Below are 24,960 nucleotides of genomic sequence, written 5' to 3'. Positions count from 1 at the left end.
GGGGCCTCCACAAAAATATGTTTTGAAACTAAATCGGTTAGTATTTTTTTGATATATCTACCAGAAGAATATATCGCGGATGATATTATAGCCTTTACCTTTATGATGTTGATTTTCTGATTTCTAGCGATAGAGCTTATCTTACTTAGCTGTTTATTAAATATACACAATTTAAATATGTTGACAACGCACGCGCGGCACGATGACAATGTTTCGTGGAGTATCGATACTGTTTGAAAATACATTTTCTAGAATTTTTGAGTTGAGGACGCGTATTTTATGTAGATTTATGATAGCTGATCAAAGTTTTAATTAATTTTTAATTAGACATGCAATTTTTAGATGTTGATAATGACCTCACTGTACGATTACGAAAAACAATCGATATAAATTACCAACCGATATAAGTTCAGTGCGATTCCCTTTTTTTTCCTTTTCTTGTGAGAATAGTTTTTTTTTTTGCTGTTATACAATTCATATTTATCAATTCTTCTTCATATATATTAAGTGGTGAAATGAAATAATTATCAGAGAAGTATCGATAGCATAGTTTCAGTTAATTTTATCGCAAAATATCGATGCTTCAATGAAATATTTCGCTATATCGATAAGTAATATCAGCCTTAGATGACCGCACGTTGTTCTTCTGCAGGCCTTAGTCTACAATAAAGCGAAATGGCACCGGGTGTGCAAATTACAAGCGACAGCGACTTGGATGCGGTATTGGAGGAGTTTAAGATTAAACAGGCTCGTCGCAACAGCACCGGTCCCAAGTACACATGCAGCATAAGCGGTTGCAATGAGAGCTTCAAGCGTCTGGACCAATTGGATCGCCATGAATACCACCATACTGGTATTGTAAGTACAAAAGACCCAAAAATACTTGTCGTTCAATTTATAACAGTTTAGCTCTTATTGTAGAAGAAGCACGCTTGTAGCTACGAAGGCTGTGATAAGACTTATTCAATAGTCACCCACTTGAAGCGTCATCTGCGCAGCACACACGAGCGTCCTGAGGAGCCGCAGAAAACAGTAAAATGCAGCTTGCCACAGTGCGACAAGATGTTCATATCGACTAGCAACATGACGCGCCATTTGCGCGAGGCACATGAGTGTCCGCGCGAGTACGAGTGCCGCTTCTGCTCGCTCAAGTTCAGGCAAAAAATGAAGTTGCGCCGCCACGAGATCGTACGTCACACACAGCAATTTCCGTTTCGTTGTGAGAAATGCCAGCGCGGCTTCTATCAGCAGTGGCAGCAGGAGAGTCACCAGCGTAGCTGCAGACTCTACTCTTGCCCCCAATGCGAACAACAGTTCGAGAAATGGACGCTATACACAAAGCATTGTCGCGAAACACTACACGGACGCGAGCGCCATAAGTGCGAGCACTGCGACAAAAACTACGACAAACCTAGTGCCTTAAGTGCTCACATTGCTGCCAAACATCCAGCAAATGCGGAATCAACATTCTCATGCACCGAGCCTGGCTGCAATCGCAGCTATTCGTATGAGCGTAATTTGCGTCAGCATATCCTGACCAGTCACACGGGCAGGCGCTTTGAGTGCCTGGCCGTTAATTGCCAGCGCTGTTTTAGCAGTGCCCAAAATCTAAGCAAACATTTGCAGCGCGATCACACAGCCAAAGAGCGCCAGCCAGCTAAAAAGAAGCAAACGCTAGACACAAACGCAAATGGAGTCCCGGCAACAACGCGCAAGCGTCGCCGTGATGCGGGCAAATCCGCCCGATCGCAGCTCTCTAAACTTGCTTGCGTGGTGCTCGACAAGGAGGTTGATAAGCAGGTGCGCCTCCGCCAACCATCGGTGCTAACGAGCGTGGCCAAGGAGCTGCAAGAGAAACAAGACGAAGAAATGGAATTAGAGCGGTTGCTGGAACATACGCTTGAAGACGTCTGCTAAATAAACCACAATGAGGCAACAACAACTTGAATTCAAAAAATGAAAGCCTGAATATATATAAGTAGATTTATATATGCATATTATAGTGGAATTCCTTTTATGCTTGGCGCCTTCAATTCATAGTCTATAATTTATATAATATATAATATATAATGCATAAGTTTGTTTGTTTGTTTTTTGTTCATATATCGGCTTACTTAAAAAGGCATTCTTTATTTGCGATCTTTCATCTTTCCACATCTTTCCATGAAGAGTTTAACAAATATTCTTAAGCTTTCTTGAAGAAGATTTAATATTTTAGCCTCTCTAATCTTTGCAACTGCCTAGATTATTCGAATATAAAAATTTAATTTTGACAATTTGATATTCTATAATTCCATAATTTTATATATATTACAAATTTTTCTAGTCAACAAATAAGCTATGAAATAAATTCGGCTCTAGATCTACTATATTAGGCTATAAAATGGAGACAACTAAAAAGAATTGAAGTCAGTTTGAGTTATTTTATTTCCAAAGAAAAATATTGAAAATGAATAAATCAAAATCTAAAAATAAAACAAAAACGAATAACGAATTTTTGTTAATTTGATTGCCACCGATTTATTCCTCGGACTACATAGATCAGCGAGAAAGATACACTATAAACTTTACTATAAATCATAAAAGTTTCTTTGCAAAATTTGTTTATGAATTATTATCTTAATTGCTTTAAGTTGATCTATCTTCTATATCGAAGCATCATAACAGGTGCATTGCAAAAATGTTTTCATATACATTTCGACATTAATTGCTTGAAATTGATCTATGCTCTATATACAAAATCGAATCAGATTTCCAAGTACTAGTTAAAGTCAGTTTCATTTGCATTTTTATTAATAAACGAACGTTTTTGAAAACAACTTCAAATCCGTTTTATGTGGATGAGGCTGTGTACAAGGGCGCAGGCTGTGTATGTGAGTGTGTGTGTATCTGAGTCTCTACAACGAATTGATGACCTTTCGACTGCGCATCTGCTCCAGCCATTGCTCCAACTGCTGCTCAGGTGTCTGTGGCTCGGGTAGGTAGTAGTGCTGCGGTGGTTCGCCCTCCTCTAGCCGTAGGAAGTAGTGACAGTGCTTGTACTCAACGCGTCCAAAGCGACCGCGTGCATGTCGTCGCATTCCCTTGAAAACACGTCCTTTACCCACAAAGGATTCAGCTGGTGTGCACGAGTGGAATTGAAATTATTAAAGGCCCATATGGTTAGCACTCATATTTATTTACCAATCCACAAATTGCTCTTATACTCAACATTGTGCCGCTCAACGGCCATTTGCTGAGCCTCCAGTATCGTCTCCCTGACATCTGTGGCGCCCTTTTTGAGCACAAAATTCAGTTGCTTGAGCGCCTCGTCTACGGACATGCCGCGCACAAAGGCCGCTATATACCACATCTTGTCCGGACTATATTTGATGTTGCTGCGCATATGGCACACATACTATATATTAATAAATGATTTTAATATTATAATTAACTATTATAGTCGGTCAAAATAAACGAAATGGTAGCCATTTACCGCTTTGCGTGGCTCCTCGTCCGCTTCCTGTGGCGGATGCACAGTTTTGTTGTATTCCAGCCATTTGCGAGGTCCGTAATTGTGTTTATTCCATTTAGTGCAAAGGCCCCCAGAGGCAGCCGTGTGCACGCCGCAGCAGTCAACGTTTTGCGTGATCGCAGGCGGCATGGCTAACAATTTTGCTGCGCTGGTTACGGGGGCGGCCGCAAGCAGCGGCGTTTGCACCGTTAGCTGCGCAATTTGCCTTATCATTTTGTGCATGGTGCTTCAGATTTGTTTTATAAAGTTGTCAAAAGATTTATAGCAATAAAAAGAACTTGAAGCACCATCGGTCGCGTAATCTGCCAGCAAACAGCTGTGTGGACACTTAAGTCTCGCACATATCGATATCTCGATAGTTCGTGGTAGATATATTTGCCGACAAGTGTAATGCTATCGATAGTAAAAGGAAATATAAGCGATCATTAATATCTTTAAAATTTTCATAATATTGAGCTATAAGTTTCAACTTCCTATTTCTTATCATACTCTGGCTGTAAAATCTTAATCTTATTGAGTAAAATATTTGTTATTTAAATAGAAACTATTATAATAAATTAAAAACAATACCTTTTATTTAAAAATTTAAAAATCTTAAAAATTAAAAAAAAAAGACTGTTCACGAACTGAATCGCGTTAGGATCTACTTGAGCCGAACTATCGAGATCATAAATCGGTTCCTTTTGGATAGCCTAAAATTTCTTAAGAAGGGCTTGCAAAGAAATTGCAAATTTATTCGGATTTCGTAGAATGATTTGAAGCAATTAAATTGTGTTTTCAATATATTTGAAAGTATATTATCGCCATTCTCTGTAATATGGAGGCGGCAGCTCGCGTTAAAACCGAAGTCGAATCCACTTACTCAAATATCATATACAAACAATCCCCAACCGAAAATGAAGATAACGCGTGCACCCCGCTGCGTGATGAAGGCGGCCAGTCGCCCCTCGGCCAGGAGGCAATTAATGCTAATGGCGCCACCGGTTGGGAGAGCGATGCTGATGATCAGGCATCAGCGCCGCCGCCACCGTCAATGTTCGTAAAGCGGAGCCCACAAAATGATTATTGCCCGACGCCATTAAGAGTAGTGACCACATTTGAACCGGAGCCGGCAGAAACTCAGCGTGAATCTGAAGAAAATGGTAATTCGGATTTGCCGATCGATGACAATGAAGATTCAAAAGAGCTGATTGTTGTGAAAAAGGAGGAGCGCAGAGAACTGCAATTGGGCTTTCTTGATATCCTCTCGGAGACAGACTTTCAAGGCGTTGTAGATGAATCTTTTAGCCATGTAGATCAACTCGATCAAATGGATCTTGAGCCGCCAAATGCAAATAACGAAGAGGAGCAGGCGCTACAAGACCGTATCGAGGAGCGGCAAAGGGAGCTTGAACGCTTGGAGCGAACAGAAGAAGAGAAAGAGAAGAAGAGAAAAAAACATAAGAAAGAGAAGAAGAACGATAGCCATAAGAAGCGACGTCGCAGTCGTAGTCGCAGTGGCAGTAATAGCCCAAGTTCACACAAAAGCCGTAAGGAGCGACGATTACAGGAGCCTGATCGACCTAGTGGATCAAGAATGGGTTCCAAGTCCGTCATAAAAACTGAGCCCGATCAACTGGACTATGTGCCAGTGCGACCCGAGGAGAAGAGCATCAAAGTAATCAACATAAGCAAACTACAGCAAAAAGCACCAGAGGCACCACCAGCTCCGCTAACAGTTCAGGAAAAGCGTCGCCGGGGCGTGGAGCGGGCGAAGAAAGTGCTAGAGTTAATGCAACTCAAGGCATCCAAGGCACCGGAGACCGAGTTTCTGGTGGTCAACACCATTCGGAAACTACCAAAACTAGGTGGGTATATGAGCAGTCATACATTCGAGAATCCCTCGCCGTTGTGCAACAATTTCAATGTTAGATATAAGTTCAACTCGACATCGGTATCGAACATCAATTTGAAGAAGTGGGGCCTGGAGCCGTTGCCCAATGCGACAAGGGAGCTGCTGCGTCTAACCGGAATTAATGTGACACGTTTGATGGAGCTACAGCAGAACTCGAAGATGACCATTCAGCAGCTCAGATTCTCGCATCAGAAGGAGAACGGCAATTGCAGCAAGACAGAGGATGAATCGCTATCTACCGGTCTGTACAAGAGTGCATCAACCCAGACGGATCCTCGGATGATGAATCTCGGGCGGAATGTTGGTGTCCAGGCTGTTCCGCCATCGCATGAGGGCGTCTATTGGCTAAATTCTCGCTTCAATGATTCGGACCTAACGCAACAGCAAACGAACGTATTGTTGGCACTGAAGGAGCTCACCGCCTCGCCTCCCAGCTCGTCCTTATGGGCCGATCGTATATTCCGGGAACTGCGCAACGCCTTGGCGATCAAGCGCGTCGAGGCCCAACAATTGAAACAATGATCAACTAATTATTGCCAAAGTAATAACCACTTCAAATGCATTATGGAACAACAATTCCAATTTAAAACTAATTAAACATATGCTTGGATAAACAGATTTAAGTTTTCCATCATTTACTATCAGTAATATACATATAAAGTGCAAATACACGTATCCAGACCAAAGAAACGTGAGGCCAAATAAAAAATCAAATAATTAACAAAAATAGATACAACGTTTGTAAAATTAAGTATTAGATTAACGTGCCTTATAAATAAAAATAAAAGAATATTTTGTAATTAAATTTAGCTAATGGTTCATGAAACAGATAATTCTGGTTGGAAACTGCCAATTGGGAAATTGTTAATTCAAATGTTTATCGATAACCGAATGTGGCAGCATTTAACAACACTTAACAGAGATCCGGTATTGTCTGGCCACACCGTTACGTCCACGTAGAAAACAAACGGACGACATTGTCGACGTGCATATATTTATTTAAGATTTAAACATACAGCGAGATGCAATAAACAAAGATCAATTGAAAGGACCAGCGGACTGGCGCGCGCAGAGGCAGTGACTCTGTGCCTCTGACACTGACAACGGCTCCTCAATTGAGCAACTACAATAAGCACACACCAAGATATTTAAATATGTTGGGTGGTAAACGCACAAGCACCCGTCATGTTGCGGTCGTGCTATTGATGTGCCTCTTCTGGTACGTGATTTCGTCCAGCAACAATGTCATTGGCAAAATGGTGCTCAATGAGTTCCCATTCCCAATGACCGTCACCCTCATCCAGCTATGCAGCATCACCCTATATAGTGGGCCATTCTTTAATTTATGGCGAATACGCAAATACCAGGACATACCGCGCGCCTACTACCTGCGACTAATTGTCCCGCTGGCCATTGGCAAGCTGCTTGCCTCGGTCACCTCGCACATATCGCTGTGGAAGGTGCCCGTCTCCTATGCCCACACAGGTCAGTTGAGCAAAAGTCAATTAAATCGTAATTTACTTCACACGTCACCAAATGCTGAAAACTATTTGCAATTCTTGTTCTTCTTCCCCAACAACTACTGTACAGTTAAAGCGACCATGCCGCTTTTCACCGTCGTACTGACGCGCGTCTTCTTTGGCGAGAAGCAACCCACACTGGTGTACCTGAGCCTGCTGCCCATCATAACTGGCGTGGCCATTGCCACCGTCACTGAAATCTCATTTGATATGCTCGGCCTAATCAGTGCACTCATCTCGACCATGGGTTTCTCCCTCCAAAACATCTTCTCCAAGAAGGTAAGGCGATCGCTCACTCGCATAATCTCACTTGGCCTTCATTATCAAATCAATCGATTCTCTATGCAGGTGCTCAAGGACACGGGCATACATCACTTGCGACTGCTGCATCTGCTCGGCAAGCTGTCCCTATTCATTTTCCTGCCCCTCTGGCTCTACATGGACAGCATGGCCGTATTTCGGCATTCAGTTATTGTATGGCATTTATCTATAAATTCACCTTTATTGATTTCTAATTGTTATTTTCCTGGATTGCAGAAAAATCTGGACTATCGAGTGATTGCGCTGCTCTTCACCGACGGCGTTCTCAACTGGATGCAGAATATAATTGCGTTCAGTGTGCTGTCGCTCGTTACGCCACTTACATACGCCGTGGCCAGCGCCTCGAAGCGGATCTTCGTGATTGCCGTCTCGCTGCTGATATTGGGCAACCCGGTCACGTGGGTGAACTGTCTGGGCATGACGCTAGCCATCATCGGTGTGCTGTGCTACAATCGCGCCAAACAAATCTCGAAGGCCAGAGAGCTGCCGCTGCAGGTGCCAAGCAGTCATATTAAGTATACGCCGCTGAATGACAACTACTATCGCAGCTCGCTCAATGGCAACATTGGAAATGGCCTGCACAAGGCCTCTGCGACCGTACAAATGCCAATGACAATGCCCATGAGAGCCAACAGCAGCAGCAGCAGCATCAGCAACAGCTTGCTGGTGAACGGCAGCGGGATGCCAAGCGGGAGCACCACGCGCCTGCTGTTCGTATAGTTTTCTAATTAGTGCAATTGTGTTGGAATGAGGAGCTACAACATTCGTTTGCAACTCGCCGTCGCCTCACGTCTAGCGTTCATTGATGGTTGAGATAACAATTCTTATCAGACGGAGTTCGCTATCTACGGGCAATCCGAATAATTGAATAGTATTCCCGCATTCAAATCAAAAAATATCTAATGTGCTCTCTCTGCTCGTGTGACACATTTCGTTTGTAGTTTTCCCTCCGGTTTCCATTTCATTTCCCTTTCTTACCGTTGCTTTCCTGCCCATCCTTTCTTTTTTTTTTTTTTAAGTTATCTTGTATAAAATTGTATGATAATGAAATATGCGAGTGAGGCGGTATGTAAATAAGTATATGTATATGATTGAGACTGAATCCGCAACGGATTTGCCTCAGTTGCCGCTGAAAGGAATATTGATATATTGTTTTCTCAGTTCGAATTAGAATGATTATGCCTTAAAATTGTATGTATGTATGTATTTACAAAATCGAAATGCGAAATGCGTGCGTATTCAAAATTGTTGACCGTGTACATAGGCAATAAACACATGTATCTACTACGTTCTACTACGTACTATGTAAACCAGTCAGTTTTGGCTTTCACCTGGAACCGGGCCAGTGTTTATCCACTACCGCAACCAAATCCCAATCCCAATCCAAATCTAGGATGCGCCGGCTAGGCGGGCAGCAGCTTTATCCACTCGTTCACAATCGCTTTTTTGTAGCCAATGCGTTTGAGCAGCGCCTCCGAGCGCCAATTGTTGGACACAATCCACGCGGTTAACGTCACCTCTTCCTTTTTGGCAATCAATTTGCTCATGACGGCAGCCAGCAGCCCGCCAAGGCCACGGCGCTCCGCCTTGGGCAGCACCTGTAGCATACTATGCAAAAGAAAATCGAGACCTTAGCTAAGACTGCACATGGTACTCGCTCTCTCTCTCTCTCTCTCTCTCTATCTCTTTCTATCGCTACTTACCCGAGGCCAGAGAAGTCATTCTGGAATATCCAGGCAATCAGTTCGCCTGTGTCACTGCGACAGACACCCACGGTTCGATTGAACTTGATCAGTGCACGGATGTATGCTAGTGATCCTTCACCCTTGTTGGGCCATATCCCGTGCACTATCTCGGCATCCTCGTCTGTTAGCTGGCGCAGCTCGAAGTCCGTTAGCAACTCGGGCACTGTGACCACTTTGGCCTCGGCATGGGGCAATACCATGCCGTAGCACTGGCGTGCCTGTATTCCCGTTGCGCCCTTCTTCAGGGCCAGCTCTTTGACGCGTTCGCAAAAGTCCAGGTCGACATTGGTGAGCAGCGCACCGTTCGCCCATTGAATAAGCCGGGTCTGCTCCAGGCAGGCGAACAGCTCCACGCCACCTGGTTGCCAGCTGTAGAAGGAGACGCTCTGCACCACATCCTCATGCAGGCTCACATACGTGCCGTACTGCCTGAAATCGCCAGCTCGGTGCGTGTAGAAACGTTTGCGCAACGAAATGTAGTTAGGATCGGTTAGGGGAACGCCTGCTGCCTCAAGCTGGCGATCCCATTTACGCTGATTGTACATTAATAGATAATGAAAGTTAAGCTCTCCATATTTCGTCTTATAGAGCGCCATCAGCTCATCCACTTCGATATCGCTGAGTGGCCGCAAGATGTCCAAATCCTTATCGCCCATATTGATCGATGCCAACTGCTGATTACGCTTTCAAAGTTACAAATTGTCTGGCTTCGGCTCGCGTTGGCGTTCTTTAATTCAGCGAGCAAACCAGAAGCAATTGCATACAGGAGCGGATTTATAGTCAAGCAAAAACTATGATTGAAATATATTAGAATACATTTACCACGACATGTTTCAATTCTCGAAATTTAGTTTTAATTATGTAGTTATAAACTAAACCTACGGTTAAATCATGCTAAGGATCTGGTTCACTTAGCGATCACCATGATCGGCCTAACGGTTTATCATTGCTGTACATTGATTTAGTTTGTTTTTGTTATTTCATAATTTATTATTTATTTTACAATACATATAAATATAACAAATATAGCTATTTGTATCTTTTCACCGAAGTGCGGCCCTGTAATCAAGCACTTTAGGCGTGTTAGACTAACTAATTCAACTGATTAGATTTCCCGCAATACAAAATAAGCAGGGCACCGGACGTCGATGACGTTGCCTACATGCAAATCGATATGTTAATTTCGATAGGTTCAATCGGTCGGTCGGTGGCTTGCTCACCCGCCGATGACACAAAACATAAATTGAATTTCGAGCGCCAACAACAGCAACAAAGTAACAACGGTACAGGAAACGATTGAACCTAGCAACGCAGTGGCCTTTGTTTGTTTACAATCTGAATTAGTTGTATTCAGACTTACACATAGACATCATTAATATTTATACTATTTCAGCAATTATGGTGCGCAGTAAGTGTAACAACAACAGCAATAGCATTCGAATTCTTGACTTTGTAATCAAATTGAGCAACGCCTGCAGTTACAGAGGAGCTAGTTCGCAAAAAGTCGGAGCATAATGAGCGATTAATTAGCACGCTGGAGGAGCTGTCGCTGCATCAAGAGGACATTGAACGCATTGAACACATACAGAACTGGTGTCGCGATCTCAAGATATTGCTGCTGCAGTCTAATCTCATAGGCCGGCTGGAAAATCTGTTCAAGCTGAAGCGTCTGGAGTATCTCAATGTGGCGGTTAACAATATTGAGCGCATTGAGAACTTGGAGAGTCTCGAGTCGCTCAACAAGCTCGATCTGACGCTCAACTTCATTGGCGAGCTAACCAGCATTGAATCGCTAATTGGCAATTACAATTTACGCGAACTGATTCTGATTGGTAATCCGTGTGTCGAATATCCCCATTATCGTGACTATGTGGTGGGCACCTTGCTGCAGCTGCACAGCTTCGACTGCAAGGAGATATTGCCCACAGAGCGTCTGCAAGCGCAACGTCTCGTCCAACAGCATCGGGCTGTCATTGTCCAGTGCCAGGCGGCACAGGCCATCGAGCGGGATGAGCAAAGGATTCGCGTGGCCGAGCAGCAGCAGCAACTGGCCAAACAGTGCGCCGACATGGAGGACGAGGAGGAGCGTCGACGCACCTTCTGGAACTCCAAAAGCGAGCACTGCCCCGAAATACGCACGGAGATAGCGCGCCAGCACAGGCTTGGCCGCGAAAAGCACGAACCGGCACCAAATCCATTGACAACCAATCTCAAGCGAAAGCCGAATTTGTTTGCGCCCTGCGGACGACCCTACAACATCAACCAGGGCAAGTTGCCGTTTAATTTCCAAGATGAGGCCGATCACTATAGTCTGCTATTGGAAGTTTACAAGTTTGTATTCACAATTCGATATTCTGATGAATGATGATGAAGTGCATCTCTCACTATATTTGATCAATGACAGGCATCTGGACACATCTCTGATCGATGTGGACGTCGAGACAAACTATGTGCGCGTCACGGTCAAGGGAAAGATCTTTCAAATCGCCTACAACGAGGAGGTCAAGCCGGATGAGTCGATTGTGCAGCGTTCCCAAATCACTGGCCATTTGCAGATAACACTCAAGAAGCTCAAGGCCAACGAGCTGCTCGTCATCAAATCCGTGCGCACGCCGAAGAAAAGGTGAGTCAATAGATTCAGATCAGTGCCGGTAATAATATAAACTTGACGACTTGCAGTGCTCCCGCTCCTGGCGCTGCTGCTGCAAAAGAACCCAGCGGCACAGTCGATATTGGCAATATATGCCCGCCGCCCGATTTGCCCGACTTGATCTAAGTGAAGCACACAAGGATCTATTAGTTTTTTTTTTATTTAAAAATTGTTTATTTAAATATTTTGTTTTTTGTATTTTTTTTTTCTTTTTTTGGGATTTTCTGTTTCGTTGCTGCGCCTCTCGTATTCCTGCTGCCTTCTAGTATTCATAACTCCGCGCTGACCCAGCATAGTACCAGATGTCTATATACATATATATACACAAATGTATATATATGTAATTGCTTATATTGTATATGTAGTTACAATTCATGATGTACGTTCGTGTGTGTGTGTGTGTGTGTTAGTGTGTGAGGTGGATATAAAAAATGATGCAAACGCATAGTAAAAATTAAAATTATTATTTGCTTTTTTTTGTGATCTAAACGGGAATAATGTTGCTAAGTTATAGAAACCGTTTGCCAAAAAATCCTTACTCATGCTACGCAGTATATATTAATATATATGTATCAAAATGAGCTTTGGTTGATTAATTTTTATATACTTATATATATGTTTCGAGTCGGATTAAAATAAAAACAACACAAGAAAACCCAAAAGTCATTAAAAAAAATACGTGTGGTACGCTTTTTCGTTTTCCTGAATGATCAGTTTTATATAGATATATATACACATATATATGTTAGCATTTGAAGTTTGAACAGTTCATTCTGAGCCAACGGAAAGGCATCTCAGCTTAAGGGATTTCTCGTTTATTTCAGTCTCAGAGCGGCGCACTATAGTTTCGATCATAGAAAATGGATTGTATTTGGTATATGTCTAGTTTGTGGATCGGGAAGGAGGAAGGCTAGTATTATATTGTAATATTCATTTTTTTTTTTTTTTTTTTTTTGCATTTTGTTTTTGCATTCAGTGCTTACAAGTTTATACTGCGGGAGTAAGGATCGTATGATCATTCCTGGGCCTGGCATTATTTCGTGAAGTTAATGGTAATCATATATATGCAGTCAATATTTTATATGTTCCTTTCGGTTTTTTGTTTTCTTTTTTTTTTTTTTTTTTTTTTGGATAGCAACAATCTTGTATTCTCTCTCGCTCAATATAATATTTCGGTTTTTTTTTTTTGTCTTTTTTTTTAGTTGTATTTTAAATAGTAAGTATTGTATTTAGCTGTGGTTGTGCATTGTATTTTTTTTTTAGTTCTTTTCTGTTTTCTAAATACAAGTATTTTTGTTTTTACTTTGCATTTGCGTTTTATTTTTGTTTTCTTATTTTGTTTGCTTAAGTCCTTTTGTTGTTTGTTTTGGTTTGTGGTTCCCATAGAAAACGTATAATAAAAAATGTGAACAAACAATAAAAGATATTTCGAAAAAAAGCGTTTTTGCGTCTTTTTGGTTACATTTTCATCTGGTTTTTCTTTCTCTCCTTTTTGTTTTTGTTGTTTGTTGTCTGTTGTTCTTGTATGCGTGTAGTTGTGTTGTTGTTGTTGTTGTTGATCTTATTGCGGTTAGACACAAAAATTTTAACAACATTTCACATGTTGGAAAACGAGGTAGGACATTGTTTTTGTTTCGATCATCTTTTGTTTTTGTTTATTTTGTTCTGTTCCTTATGCTGTCTCTTCTTCTCCTTTTGCGTAATTGTTTTGGTTATTTCAAAACAGAAAACACACACAATGGTTATTAAAAGCAGATAATTCAATAAATATATAACTAAGCGTCCGAATCAAGCGGCCGTCATTTCAGCGTAACGTTGCGAAACGAGTCAAATAAATTACAAATAGCAATACATATTTTGGTTATACCTTGAGACTTATATATCATAACGTTATGTGCCAACTAAGCTAAGGTGCTAACTGTGCCTGGCCCGGCCACAGGGAGCACGGATGAACTAAAATCTAATAGAATTGCCCGGCTGCTTCGCCCTATGCGTCACACATGTTCGTTGACCCACAGTCACAGTCACAGACGACCAAACACCAAGGATAGCTAGGCGGTTGTGGGATACAAATCGGCGTCCGAATATAAAACCATATATAAATATATATAACATATTTATATTTATATATATGTATATATGATATAAAACTAAAACGCGTTTCTTCCGCTTCGCCTACAAAACCTACAACTACATTACGTTCGCATCCGCATGTGTGTATGTATATCTATATATATAGTAATATATATAAGTGTGTGTGTGTCTTTGTGTGTGTGTGTGTGTATGTGTGTGTCCTTGTGTGGTGTTGGTGTGCTGTTGCTGCTGCTTCTGTTGTTTTTGCTGATGATGTTGTTGCTGTTGTTGGGTGCGTATTGAGGATTGTGACAGCAACCAATTTCCTCACATCACAGTCACACAGGCAGAGCAGTGTGGGTCGGAAAGGGGGCACGTGGCATGGGTGGTAAGAAAAAATTGACTCTTAGACCCGCAGGATCTCGCACGCTTTGTTATAGCAAATGGCTATCCAATCGGGTTGCGTGGCACCCCATTGTATTTGATTGACTTCGCCTTCAGCAGCTGTATAGGCTAAAATTGGATCCTCGATTGCGCGTGGCATTTGTTGTATATCCCAGATCAGTGCTTGGTGATCATCACCGGCAGTGCAAATGTGACAGGAACTGCAAGCAAAGAAATAATATGTATCCGTCTTCTCTTTCATATCCTTATTTTGATTTAGTTTTGCTCACCTATGCGGCGCCCACGCAATACCGTTGACGCACGCTCTGTGATTGCTCAGTCTTGCAACAGGTGTACAAGGAACACGAACATCTAAAATAATAACTTCACATGAATCCATGGCAACTGTGGCTAAGTAATTCGGATCCTGTTTGTTCCAGGCTAAACGCAACAGGGCGGTATGCGCAGGATCCTAATCAATTAAGAATAGTTCATTATTTACATAAAATAGCAATAGGTATGGCATGTCGCAGCCTACCTCATAGATAATGGTCGAGTGCTCGAGATGACGCAAATCAAACATGCGCACTGAGCCATCGGCACCAACAGAGGCAAACATGTCCCGTCCTCCGCCGGCACGTGAAAATGCAATGTCATAGACCTCCTTGTCGTGTGCTATCAGCTGCGTTTTAACATGCCCAGCCACATAGACGCGAGCGTGCGGCTGCCCAGTTTCCAGGCCCCATATTGTGCATGTGGTGTCGATGGATGAGGTGCCGACCAAATTTGGATCCACCTCGTTCCAGTCGAACGATGTGAGCGGCGCACAGAAATCACTGTTTTTGTTGTTATTTAAAACACACTCCAAATGGGTATCCGGTTCACCGGCGCGCCAAACACGCAAATAATCACCGCTGGTGGCCAACAGATCGGGATAGATGCCCTTCGAGTCTGGTATCCACATGATTTTTGTAGTCGGATATGGATGGTCAAAGGTGCTGCAAATGAGATTACAATTAATTACATTTAAATATTGATTTGCATAAGCTCACAGCATGTTGATATTATTAAACCTGTCCCTTAAAGCCCCTTTTTTCGCAGCTAATCTCTGACTATATTGGGTGGGAGGATCGACTAAAGCTTGTAAGCATAGTAAATAACAAAATGCCTACAAGGTAATCTGAGCTACAGTTACACAGGCAACTCAAACTAAATATACACACTATAGTATCCAATATTTTCATTCAAGATCTATCGAGCCAATCTTCTTTCTGCGTACGTCAACTCAATAGAAATTTAATTTATAATCTGAGCTCTCAATACAATATTTTCATTCAAGATATATATCTATCGACTTTAGATTGTCTTGCTATGTATGTATGAATATATACATATCTTAATATATGATATTTTCATTCTGCTCCATGATTTCCTCACCTTTTAGCACTAAATTCGCTGGTATCCTCGTCCAGGCTTATGATTTGCACTTTGTTGTTGTACTCCTCGATGAAGCTACCCAAGGCAAGGCGGAAACGTTTGTCTGGCCGGACGCTCCAGTTCATGGAGTAGAGTGGCCATGGCGCCAGGTATTTGTATATTTCCTTACGTTTCCCCGCGGTCGATGACATAACTGTTGAGCATATGATGTTAATTAGGCGACAATTAGAAAAAAGTGGGAGGTAATTCAGCATCTAGCAGCACTTACCTAAATATTTATGTGTTTGTGTTCGTTAGGGATATGAAGAATATCAAACGACAGAGTTCCTGTGCGCAATTAAAATGATCCAGTAACCGAACTTGTATACAAGGTTTCTCACAAAAGCTAGCTGGGCGGGCGGGCTGGCGGTTGATGGGTGGTAATAAGACAAACCTGCTAAAAATTACGATGGCAATGCGGATGATGATAATGACGAGACAAATTGAAACTTCAGAAAATTAACAAAAAACCGCTGTGCCTTTTGGTTTACTGTACACGGAGAAAATAGGAAGAGAAAACCGAAAATGAGATGTTATTATTGTAAAAATTATTTCGTTTTAGTTTTGAATTATATGTAATTGCATTTATTTTATTTGTTTTGTAGCTCACTTCATTTTGTGTGACGACTTTGGCGGCGGCGCAGGCTAAAGTGGTGCCCACTCAGCCTTTTCCGGTTAGATTTAGCTGTTTAATATCCAGATTCACAAAAAATTCTTGTAAGCTATATTGGTATGGCGGTGATACGCAGTCTAGCTGAAAAATAGTCGTTTAATAACAATGAATAACGAATCGCTATATTTCAATATGTGATGTTGCATACGTTGAGTTTAACTCTTTGCTTAGCAATATCAAAATTGTAATGCACATAATGGTGAAGATATGCGAATTTCGCCAAAATAGCTTTTTGCGAATACAAAAGTTGGCAACACTGTATGTAATGCGACGCGACAGTTTGCGGCTGCAGTGTATTATTAGTAATTAAGTAAATACGGCTTAACGTGCCGCATGGGCACTAACAATAGCAGTAGCCGTAGTTTACTTATTTAAGTATTTATTTGCATTACGATTTCATTAATTTTTAAGCGATATTTAAATGCAAGAACTTTTCACACCTGAACAAAATTTTCTCTCAAAATGTATATACACGGCGGTGTTGCCACTTTATCTGTTGTTTGTGATGACCACTAAGTCGATCATTAATGGTTTGATTTCTGGTGCGATACAAAATCATTTATCGATACTTGTATGGACGCAACTCTGGATTTCGGTAGTTCGCTTGCAAAACTGACTCGCTCTTAAGTGAGTTCTGCGTGCTGTGGGCTGAAAATTGCATATAAAAGCCAATAATATTAGTTATTACCATGTAAAGAAGCTCAGTCAGTGCACTTTTTATGTATTTTTATGTGTGTGTGTGTGTCAATAGCTGATACAATTAAACGTATACAACATTTTTTTTTTTTCAAACGTCGTGAGTAGATTGTGCGTGAATGATGAATTTTATAAATAAATATACTTCTTGCCAAGGAGCTAAGTTCCCATAATTAAGCATATATATTAAAGTGTTCGAGTTCTAAGCGAAATTCACAATTATAGTCGTCACTTTTCCACTTTCCATTTTTGAGAAAGATATTTCACTTTGCGTAATTCGTACGTTGCTTGCTTGGCCGCGTATATATATATATGTACATACATATGTGTATATGAATGTGTTTGTTTCGTCGCCTTTTGGTGTGTGTGTGTGGTTGTGTTTAGTGTGTCGCTGTCGCCAATATCAATATTGCTATTTCATTTGCACATATGGCGCTTATAGGCCAGGCACAGCAGCGCAGTTTTACTACTGCCGCCACCGCCGCACCACCCAACCAACGGGAACGTGGCCGCCAGCGCCAGCCAGCTGTGTGTATGTGTGTGTGTGTGCTTTTAAGCGCTTTTATAAATAGATTTGCCTTTTTTCAATTTTTGTTGTTGCTTTAATTATAATAATTTCGATTTTTGACATGATTTTCGGCATCGCTGCTTCACAAAGGCGAATTGGAATGTGTGAATCTGAAACGGTGTAGTGATGTTTATAGTTGTAGTTGTAACAGTAGTTGTATTTATGAACGCGAGATCGATATGATAGTGACCATGTGTCCGTCTGTTTGTTTACGTGTGTGTGAAAGAGAGAGACGGATAGAGGCAGAGCGAGAGAGATAGAGAGAGAGGTTGTGGCGCCCTACCCCACATATATTCGAGCACACGCATTAACGCACACTATGAAAGCCGAGCAACGGTTTCCTCGGTTACAATGACATTGCGCGCCGTATAGGGCCGTAGACAGCCTGGCGGCATCTTATACACATACAAACAGACATACAACTTCACTATTACCGCATAGCTACCCCACTCACTCATTCACGACCAACATGCACACACGCACACACACACACACAAACCGGCAGTTGCATTGAGTTGTTGTTATGACAAGTTGCAGCGCCGTGAAATTTCAAGTATTGTGATTTGTTGTTGTTGTTGTGTTATTTTGTAAACAAGTGTGACATGACGAAATGACGAAGTGGGCGATGTTGATAGCGCTTGTTAAACTTGTGATACGTATATGAAATTATTAATCAGCGCCTATATATATGTATATGTATATAAATATATATTTATTAATATATATGTATATGTATATATACATGCCTATGCTTAAGTATTTATGTATGTGTATTATTCGAAGGTCAATTCTGATAAATTCTTCTTTATTTACAGTTTGCCTATTCTCCACTGCAACAGTAACGGGTCTTTAATGTAGCATAAGCAACAACATTAAATAAATAACAATTAAAAAAGCTTTGTAAATAATCAGTAAACCTAAAGGATAAAGCAACTGCAAGCCAAATTCAAGGTGAGTGAGTGAGCGAATGAGCGAGTGCATCTCGCCGCGCGTTGCCATTTTGAAAGTTAATCTCACTCACGCATCTACTTTCACTCTCACTCTTGCAGCAATAATACCAGAGCAACAATTACAGAATTATATTAAAAGCAAGAAGTACCAATAACAACAACAACAACAGCTAAGGACAGAACGCTCTGCCAAATCCGTAACAACGCCAGCCATCCAGCAGTAGCCGCAGTAACAACCGCAATAATATCAGCAACAACAACAACGATAATAACAACAACATCATCATCATCCACAGCAACAATTGGAATTCATAACGGCTCATCAAAACGGCAAACTGGTCCGATTGAAGCGGTAGAACGCTGCTGCCACTAATATGCGTGTGATTTCGCCGCGTAGATCGTCAACGTCAGCAGCGGGCAGTGGCAGTCTCTACGGCACAACGTCGACCAGTGGCGCTGGCAGCTCGGCCAGCACTAGCGGCACAAGCAGCGGCAGCGTCAGCGGCGGCGGCGGCGGCACAAGTAACGGCTACTCGCGCTACTCCGGCAGCTACTACGATAATCGCGGCAGCAGTCTATCCAAATACCTGCCCTCGTCAGCTGGTTCGGGTACATCAGCAGCCGGCTCCTCATCCACATCCACATCCGCCTACAATCATCACAGCAGCAGCAGCGCGAGCAACTACTATCCCAGCTCCTATTCAACCTATTCGAGTACGCCGCGCGTCAGCACACAGCGGAATAGCATCGCATCTCCATTGTATCTGAGCGGAGGAACTGGCTCTGTTCTCAATTCTGGATATCGGACTAGTTCATCGTATTTGAGCAACTATGATACAATTTCGTATGGCCGATGCGGAGTGAGTGTTATTGATGATTATCGCTTTAGCCACACCTACCACCTACCTACACCTCCACCTCAAACCCCCGATCCCATTTAAATTCCTTCGATTAAGTTTTAATGTACATGCATATCTATCATACTTATCTATACATATGTGTGATATTCCATTGATGGCTGAACAGAGCTCTCTCTCTATATATCTATATATATATAGTGATCTGTATGTGTATGATGCTGGGCATAAGTACACCCATTAGAGTAGATCTCTTTTCACCTTTGAAAGCCCCCCAACTGCTTTACTCTCGTACTTGAAACTCCTTACTGGGCTTGGAACAAATTTACAAAACTCATTCATATGCACAATCACACACACACACACACACACACATGCATAGACAGACACCTACACACACATTCAAAGCATTTGGTGAGTTCTCTATTTAAAGTAGTGTTGTTATTGTATTGGTCAAGGAGTATTGGTGTGTGTCGTATTTGTATATGTTTGTGTATATGTAACTAGCAAACATTGTAATACATATACATTAATATGTATGTTAAAGCACTCTTGGCATATATGAGGACTGTTCCGATTAATAATATTGAATTAAAGCGAAATGTAGACTTATAAAGTATGTCATTTTACGAAGATCTATCGATCTTTATAACTAAGAGCTATAAATACCTAAAGCTATCATTACAACCTGAACCCCATTGTAAATGGGAATTCTGTTTATAATGGTTTTATTATCATTAATCATTATTGTGATTGGCAGAAGGAGGCGGATCAGATCGCTTTAGCCACCAATATCTGGATTCTCTGGATTATATGTAGTCTGTTTCGAAATATTGATAGCTATTCTCATTTTAATGTGATTGATTATAGTTTTATGACTTTAACATCTTTAGACCTAGAATCTCTGCAGATCGTACAGATCTCAGATCTCTATATATTGTCCGATTTTTGTATATTTCAAAGCCACAGATGTAGATTTGACCTTACTTGCGTCCAAAAGAATGTTGTATAAACTTGATCTATATATTTAAATAATCAGATTGTGAGATTAATACTAAATTTTCTACTGATCATTGGAATAAGATATTTAAGAAACGAACTCGATTCAGTTGAAAAATATGGAACAGTTCTTTTTAAATCTGTGTGTGTGTGTATGTCTCTGTTTGTTTGTATGTATGTAGGGCTTGGAAATTGATTGTTGCTTAACATGTCACACATACATGCATACGCATATTTATCACTGCCTGTTGTATGTGTAGAATAAGAGGAAGAATGACGAATTTTAATCAGCTTTGGCTGCGCATTTCATGTTGTGCATTATCCCAAAATCACAAGTAGCCTATGACATACACTCACCTGGTCGCCAAACCCCGAATCCACTTAACACACCCACCTGTCCACATACATACACACATGTGTGTATGGTTATAAATGTATGTGTCATAGCTAGTATGCGATTCAGCCAGGCACGCCCATGTTGGCTCTGCTTAAAAGCATGCCAGTACGCCCTTTTCCCTACATAAACAAACACACATACACATAAATATTTATGTATGTGTAAAATATGTATATGTATATGTATGTATGTATACACACCATCTAGAGCTTTAACTGTGTATTTACCGTTCTTTTTGTGACACTCGTTTGACAGTTGGCGGCATTTTGAAGTTACCTTTTCAGTTTTTGCTAACTTGTCATTTGTTTGCGCTCTGATATTGTTGTTGCGCCGCAATATGCGAGTATGTGTGCGTGCGTTTGTGCTGAAAGCTGCGATAAGGCGGCGTATGCGTCATGACCACAAACATAGACCCACCCGCCGCGCCATGGCAATGGAATGTTTTTGCCAAGTCAAACCACTTGTTGGCACCGTTCCAATGGGACCAACGGCAGCAACAACAATAAGAACAGCAGCAACACCAATTGCAACAAAAGACCCCATTACAACAAAAACAACAACAAATGTAGTACGCCCTTGTGCTATCTGCATATGAAAACGTTTCTTGGCGGCATAAAATATACAAAATTCGCAATATGTTTAATATGGCAAAGATGCATTGTGTTGGTGCATCTGTGTGTGTGTGTGTGTGTGGTGTGAGAGTGTGTGTGATACATGTGAACATATTCATATGCACAGAATAAGCATGTGTTTGAAAATTTGAAAAAGCCCATCACTTGATCTGCACATGACTTATCGATAGCGATAGCGATAACAAATGAACTGTCTATTTTTGAATTGTGCATGTCATCAACGGTATTTGTCGACATCATCAATCATTTACATGCATACATGCATGTACATATGTGCGTGTGTATGTCTGCATTCTATTTTGATTATGAACACGAAAATAAATAAATACGAGAATTATTTGAAATCAGCTAAAAATATATAAAACAAACAATTCCGTTCGAATTGCTGTTAAATTTGTGAATAATTTTTAATTCTAGCAGTTGTTTCTCGCAATATCTCTGTCTCGCTCTTTATATAAAAAACAACGAAATTGATGTTTGCCAAATATTATATTTTATATTTAATGATTTCGTACATTTTGCAAATGTGATTTTTTTTTTTATTTATTTTTTTTTTTTTTATTCAAATATGTATGTAGTAAATCGAGGCCCAAAATAGAACCCAAATGACGAATAATTGCAAATTACGTTTCCAATTTTTGCGACAGTCGACAATCGCTGAAAATATGAATCTGGAACGATTCTACATACATGATAGATATTATACATTTTTATATGTAAACATCTTCATAGTTGTTGGCATTTCGAAAATTAAAACAAAAAGCTGCTTAGCTATGGTATGCAAAGTGCATGACAGCCTTTGTCATGCAGTTGTTCAAGTGCTAAGTGCATGTTAAATTTGGCAGGAACATGTGAATGCGACTTAAAACGAGAGCAACTTTTTTACTGAATATTCGATTTTTTGTCATTGATAGTAATTATTCTTTCTGGGTTTCTTTTTTTTTTTTATATATATATATAATTTTCTTTTTCTCTTATATTCTTTTGGAGTTTATTATATACTTATTTTTCTTTTGTTTTGTTCTTTGTTATAAACAAATTTGATTTTGGTTTGTGTGTTGCTGCCCATCATGAAAACGCATACAAATTATTATGATCGTTAACCGTTACCGTTACCGTTAACCGTTACCGTTGCCGTCATATCACAACCAACTAAATCGCATTCAAATGTCATACATCTGTATAAATGTTTCAACCATGACACAAAAAAAAAAAAAAAAAAAAAAAAATGCAAAAAAAAAAAAAAAAACGTTCAGTTGCCGCGTCGAGCAAAGGGCACACTATCGAATGGCGATGGCGGAGCAGCTGGATCAGCAGCAAGCTCGACAGGCACAGCAGCAGGAACAAAGAATGACGATTGGTCAAAGTATCGTCGAGATTCTGCCATTGATAAGAAGCGTGCAGATGGCAATGATGCGACATCTAATGGCAGCAGAACGAAACGTTTGTCCAGCTCATGCTCATCATCATCCCTAGAACATTTTGTTGCCACATCCGCCCTGGACATGTACGAAAAGTACAGTCCGGCCAACTATAAACCCAACTGTGAACTGTCACGTTCCAGATCGGCGGTCAACGAAGCCGACACTGACAACCGCAACAACAGCAATAGCAACAGCAACAGCAATAGCAATAGTAACATCAACAGCAGCAGCAGCAATGATAACAGCACCACCTGCACCGTAACCGTGGACAGGCCGCGCAGCAGCCGCTACAGCCGCCTGTATAGTAGCAGCAGCGATGCCGGCGGGGATACGGGCGCAAGTGAAACAACACACACAACCAGGCAACGCAGCGGCTCCGGGCGATACACGATAACCTCCAGCAGCAGCAACGGGGATGTTCCAACGGCCACGTTCACGCTGCGCAACAATCGAACACGCCGCAATGGCACACATGATTTGACAGCTGCCCCAAAAGCGACAGCGTCAACCATCATCACCAATGGTCACGCGACGGCGGAGGACAGCAACAGCAATGGGCTGGACGCCAAGCTCAACGGACTCTCGCTGCTGTCGACGTCGCCCAAGCGCAATGCAATCTATGATAGCTCCAACGCTGGGGCGGCGGATACCACAGACGATGTGGCGGCATCGACGGCGTCTGATGTTAATTGTCTGACCGCAACGGTCACAGTGGCCAAGGCTAGGGCCAATGCCAATGCGAATACCAATGGTGATGTCAACGGCGACGCTGATGGCGATGGTGATGTCAGTGCGACGGCGACGCTGACGCTGGCAGAGGGCGCCACTGCGCGCAGCAAGGTAAACAATGATGAAAGTTAAACAAAAATAAAAACCGAGCCAGGATATCTAAGCACCTGCCACAGGCATTCAGAAAATTGCAAATGCTAACAAATTGAAATTACTAATCGCATGCCAGGGCTGACACCCGGGACGAGCAGCTGCCAAGCGATAATGCGATAACATACTGCTCCACTAACTATCGATATTTGAATATTTGCGCGTCTTTTGCTTGTGTGTGCGTGTGTATGTGACTTTATGCATTGTTGCTTCTGCCATGCTTTCAAGATGAAAAGAAATACATAATAATTAAAATCCACCCAGCCTCAAACCCGATCCCATTCCTGGACCTTTTGTGTTAGGATAAATTAGTATTCATACTGCGGCTACGGTCGGTCGGCTACGCAATCAACAATCATTACAAGCACATGTATGTCTATATATGTATATAATTATATACAATTATAATTATTAACAATTTATAAAAAAAAAAAAAACCAAAACAAATCGTGAACATACATGTATGTGTTTAGACATATGTACATATATTGGAATCTCACTTGGCATTTATATTGTTTCTTTTGAACCCATGTTTCTTTGTTGTTTCATTTTGATATGATCTGGCTTTCTCTTTATACATATGATTCGTTTTGTGGCTAAACACCTTTACACGCATCTCTCAAATATTCAAACTACATCTATATATATATATGTGTGTATTTCTATATATTTTTAGCTATACTCTCGCAGTGCGCGTCCCTTTTAACTAACCAAACTAACTCACTTGATTATTAACTGTCAATACCTGACGAGGGCAAAAATCATATAACTATTCAATCCAGAGCAATCGAAACCAAAAACCAAAAACAAATATACTATATATGTATATATATACATATAAATATATATAGTTATATATGTATATTTATATATATGTATATATGTGTGTATATATATGTATATATATATTGTATATATATTATCGATAACGCAACTGCAGCTGTAATTAGTAGAACTGATCGAATCGATAATAATCTAGGCAGGCGCTCCATCAAAGTTCAAAGCATCCATATTTAAAAAATTTTAGTTTAACGCAGTAGTTTGTATTTACAAACAGTCCAAATGTGTGTATAAGGTAGTTTTGAGAGTATGTATTTTTGGTAAGCACAACACACCTTTTCAAATTTGATGAAATTAAATTGAACAAACACAATAACAAGAAGAACATCAAGAACCCGTATAATAATAATAATAACAACAATAATAATCACAATCACAATCACGCAAATAATAGTAAAAATAATAATAATAAAAAGACCATCAAGGCGGATTAAATAAAATCATCAACAATATATATAAAAAGCAATA

At 40.9% G+C, this 24,960-nt stretch overlaps 8 protein-coding genes across 13 annotated transcripts; 5 read left to right on the top strand and 3 right to left on the bottom strand.

Moving 5' to 3' along the window:
- Window positions 1-474: 474 nt before the first annotated feature.
- On the top strand, window positions 475-2,077 carry LOC108618287 (uncharacterized). The gene is made up of 2 exons (XM_089474176.1): window positions 475-858; window positions 922-2,077. Exons 1-2 carry the CDS (start codon window positions 676-678, stop codon window positions 1,915-1,917), a joined length of 1,179 nt encoding a protein of 392 aa, XP_089330302.1. The 5' UTR covers window positions 475-675; the 3' UTR covers window positions 1,918-2,077.
- A 694-nt stretch (window positions 2,078-2,771) lies between these two features.
- On the bottom strand, window positions 2,772-3,862 carry mRpL22 (mitochondrial ribosomal protein L22). Its single transcript, XM_018014274.2, has 3 exons — window positions 3,476-3,862; window positions 3,184-3,397; window positions 2,772-3,118 (listed from the first exon to the last, which is right to left on the bottom strand). The coding sequence occupies exons 1-3, from the start codon at window positions 3,734-3,736 to the stop codon at window positions 2,898-2,900; spliced, it is 696 nt and encodes a 231-aa protein (XP_017869763.1). The 5' UTR covers window positions 3,737-3,862; the 3' UTR covers window positions 2,772-2,897.
- A 120-nt stretch (window positions 3,863-3,982) lies between these two features.
- Panx (Panoramix) lies at window positions 3,983-6,213 on the top strand. Its single transcript, XM_018014241.2, has one exon. It carries the CDS (start codon window positions 4,332-4,334, stop codon window positions 5,928-5,930), a length of 1,599 nt encoding a protein of 532 aa, XP_017869730.1. The 5' UTR covers window positions 3,983-4,331; the 3' UTR covers window positions 5,931-6,213.
- Window positions 6,214-6,562: 349 nt separating this feature from the next.
- Window positions 6,563-8,559, top strand: LOC108618306 (solute carrier family 35 member E1 homolog). The gene is made up of 4 exons (XM_089474179.1): window positions 6,563-6,893; window positions 6,999-7,207; window positions 7,277-7,402; window positions 7,466-8,559. The coding sequence occupies exons 1-4, from the start codon at window positions 6,563-6,565 to the stop codon at window positions 7,967-7,969; spliced, it is 1,170 nt and encodes a 389-aa protein (XP_089330305.1). The 3' UTR covers window positions 7,970-8,559.
- LOC108618296 (uncharacterized) lies at window positions 8,248-10,015 on the bottom strand. The gene is made up of 3 exons (XM_018014271.2): window positions 9,877-10,015; window positions 8,953-9,785; window positions 8,248-8,857 (listed from the first exon to the last, which is right to left on the bottom strand). The coding sequence occupies exons 2-3, from the start codon at window positions 9,648-9,650 to the stop codon at window positions 8,653-8,655; spliced, it is 903 nt and encodes a 300-aa protein (XP_017869760.1). The 5' UTR covers window positions 9,651-9,785; window positions 9,877-10,015; the 3' UTR covers window positions 8,248-8,652.
- tilB (touch insensitive larva B) lies at window positions 10,013-12,108 on the top strand. Of its 2 annotated transcripts, XM_089474178.1 has the most exons (5): window positions 10,013-10,277; window positions 10,388-10,402; window positions 10,473-11,325; window positions 11,399-11,617; window positions 11,674-12,108. In XM_089474178.1, exons 1-5 carry the CDS (start codon window positions 10,157-10,159, stop codon window positions 11,768-11,770), a joined length of 1,305 nt encoding a protein of 434 aa, XP_089330304.1. In that variant the 5' UTR covers window positions 10,013-10,156; the 3' UTR covers window positions 11,771-12,108. The 2 variants fall into 2 exon arrangements, with proteins under 2 accessions (XP_089330304.1, XP_017869744.1); XM_018014255.2 differs by having other exon boundaries at window positions 10,260-10,402.
- Window positions 12,109-13,991: 1,883 nt separating this feature from the next.
- On the bottom strand, window positions 13,992-16,830 carry wap (DDB1 and CUL4 associated factor wap). 4 transcript variants are annotated; one of them, XM_018014266.2, is made up of 7 exons: window positions 16,691-16,830; window positions 16,188-16,327; window positions 15,807-16,067; window positions 15,539-15,731; window positions 14,640-15,099; window positions 14,392-14,573; window positions 13,992-14,322 (listed from the first exon to the last, which is right to left on the bottom strand). In XM_018014266.2, the coding sequence occupies exons 4-7, from the start codon at window positions 15,727-15,729 to the stop codon at window positions 14,124-14,126; spliced, it is 1,032 nt and encodes a 343-aa protein (XP_017869755.1). In that variant the 5' UTR covers window positions 15,730-15,731; window positions 15,807-16,067; window positions 16,188-16,327; window positions 16,691-16,830; the 3' UTR covers window positions 13,992-14,123. The 4 variants fall into 4 exon arrangements, with proteins under 4 accessions (XP_017869755.1, XP_017869754.1, XP_089330306.1 ...); XM_018014265.2 differs by having other exon boundaries at window positions 16,188-16,331; window positions 16,691-16,817; XM_089474180.1 differs by lacking the exon at window positions 16,691-16,830 and adding an exon at window positions 16,399-16,589 and having other exon boundaries at window positions 16,188-16,331.
- Window positions 16,828-24,845, top strand: LOC149268014 (uncharacterized). Of its 2 annotated transcripts, XR_016271041.1 has the most exons (6): window positions 16,828-16,954; window positions 18,330-18,465; window positions 18,564-19,324; window positions 22,606-23,613; window positions 24,329-24,475; window positions 24,558-24,845. XR_016271041.1 is itself a non-coding variant. In XM_089474173.1 (5 exons), exons 3-5 carry the CDS (start codon window positions 18,839-18,841, stop codon window positions 24,356-24,358), a joined length of 1,524 nt encoding a protein of 507 aa, XP_089330299.1. In that variant the 5' UTR covers window positions 16,828-16,954; window positions 18,330-18,465; window positions 18,564-18,838; the 3' UTR covers window positions 24,359-24,845. The 2 variants fall into 2 exon arrangements, 1 of the variants encoding a protein (XP_089330299.1); XM_089474173.1 differs by having other exon boundaries at window positions 24,329-24,845.
- The last annotated feature ends 115 nt before the right edge of the window (window positions 24,846-24,960 follow it).

This window comes from Drosophila arizonae, chromosome X (genome assembly GCF_054131065.1).
Source record: "Drosophila arizonae isolate 15081-1271.41 chromosome X, UAZ_ARI_1.0, whole genome shotgun sequence".
Lineage (NCBI taxonomy): Eukaryota > Metazoa > Arthropoda > Insecta > Diptera > Drosophilidae > Drosophila > Drosophila arizonae.
Note: the sequence above shows the minus strand (reverse complement) of the source record. Positions and strands in the feature narration are given on the sequence as shown.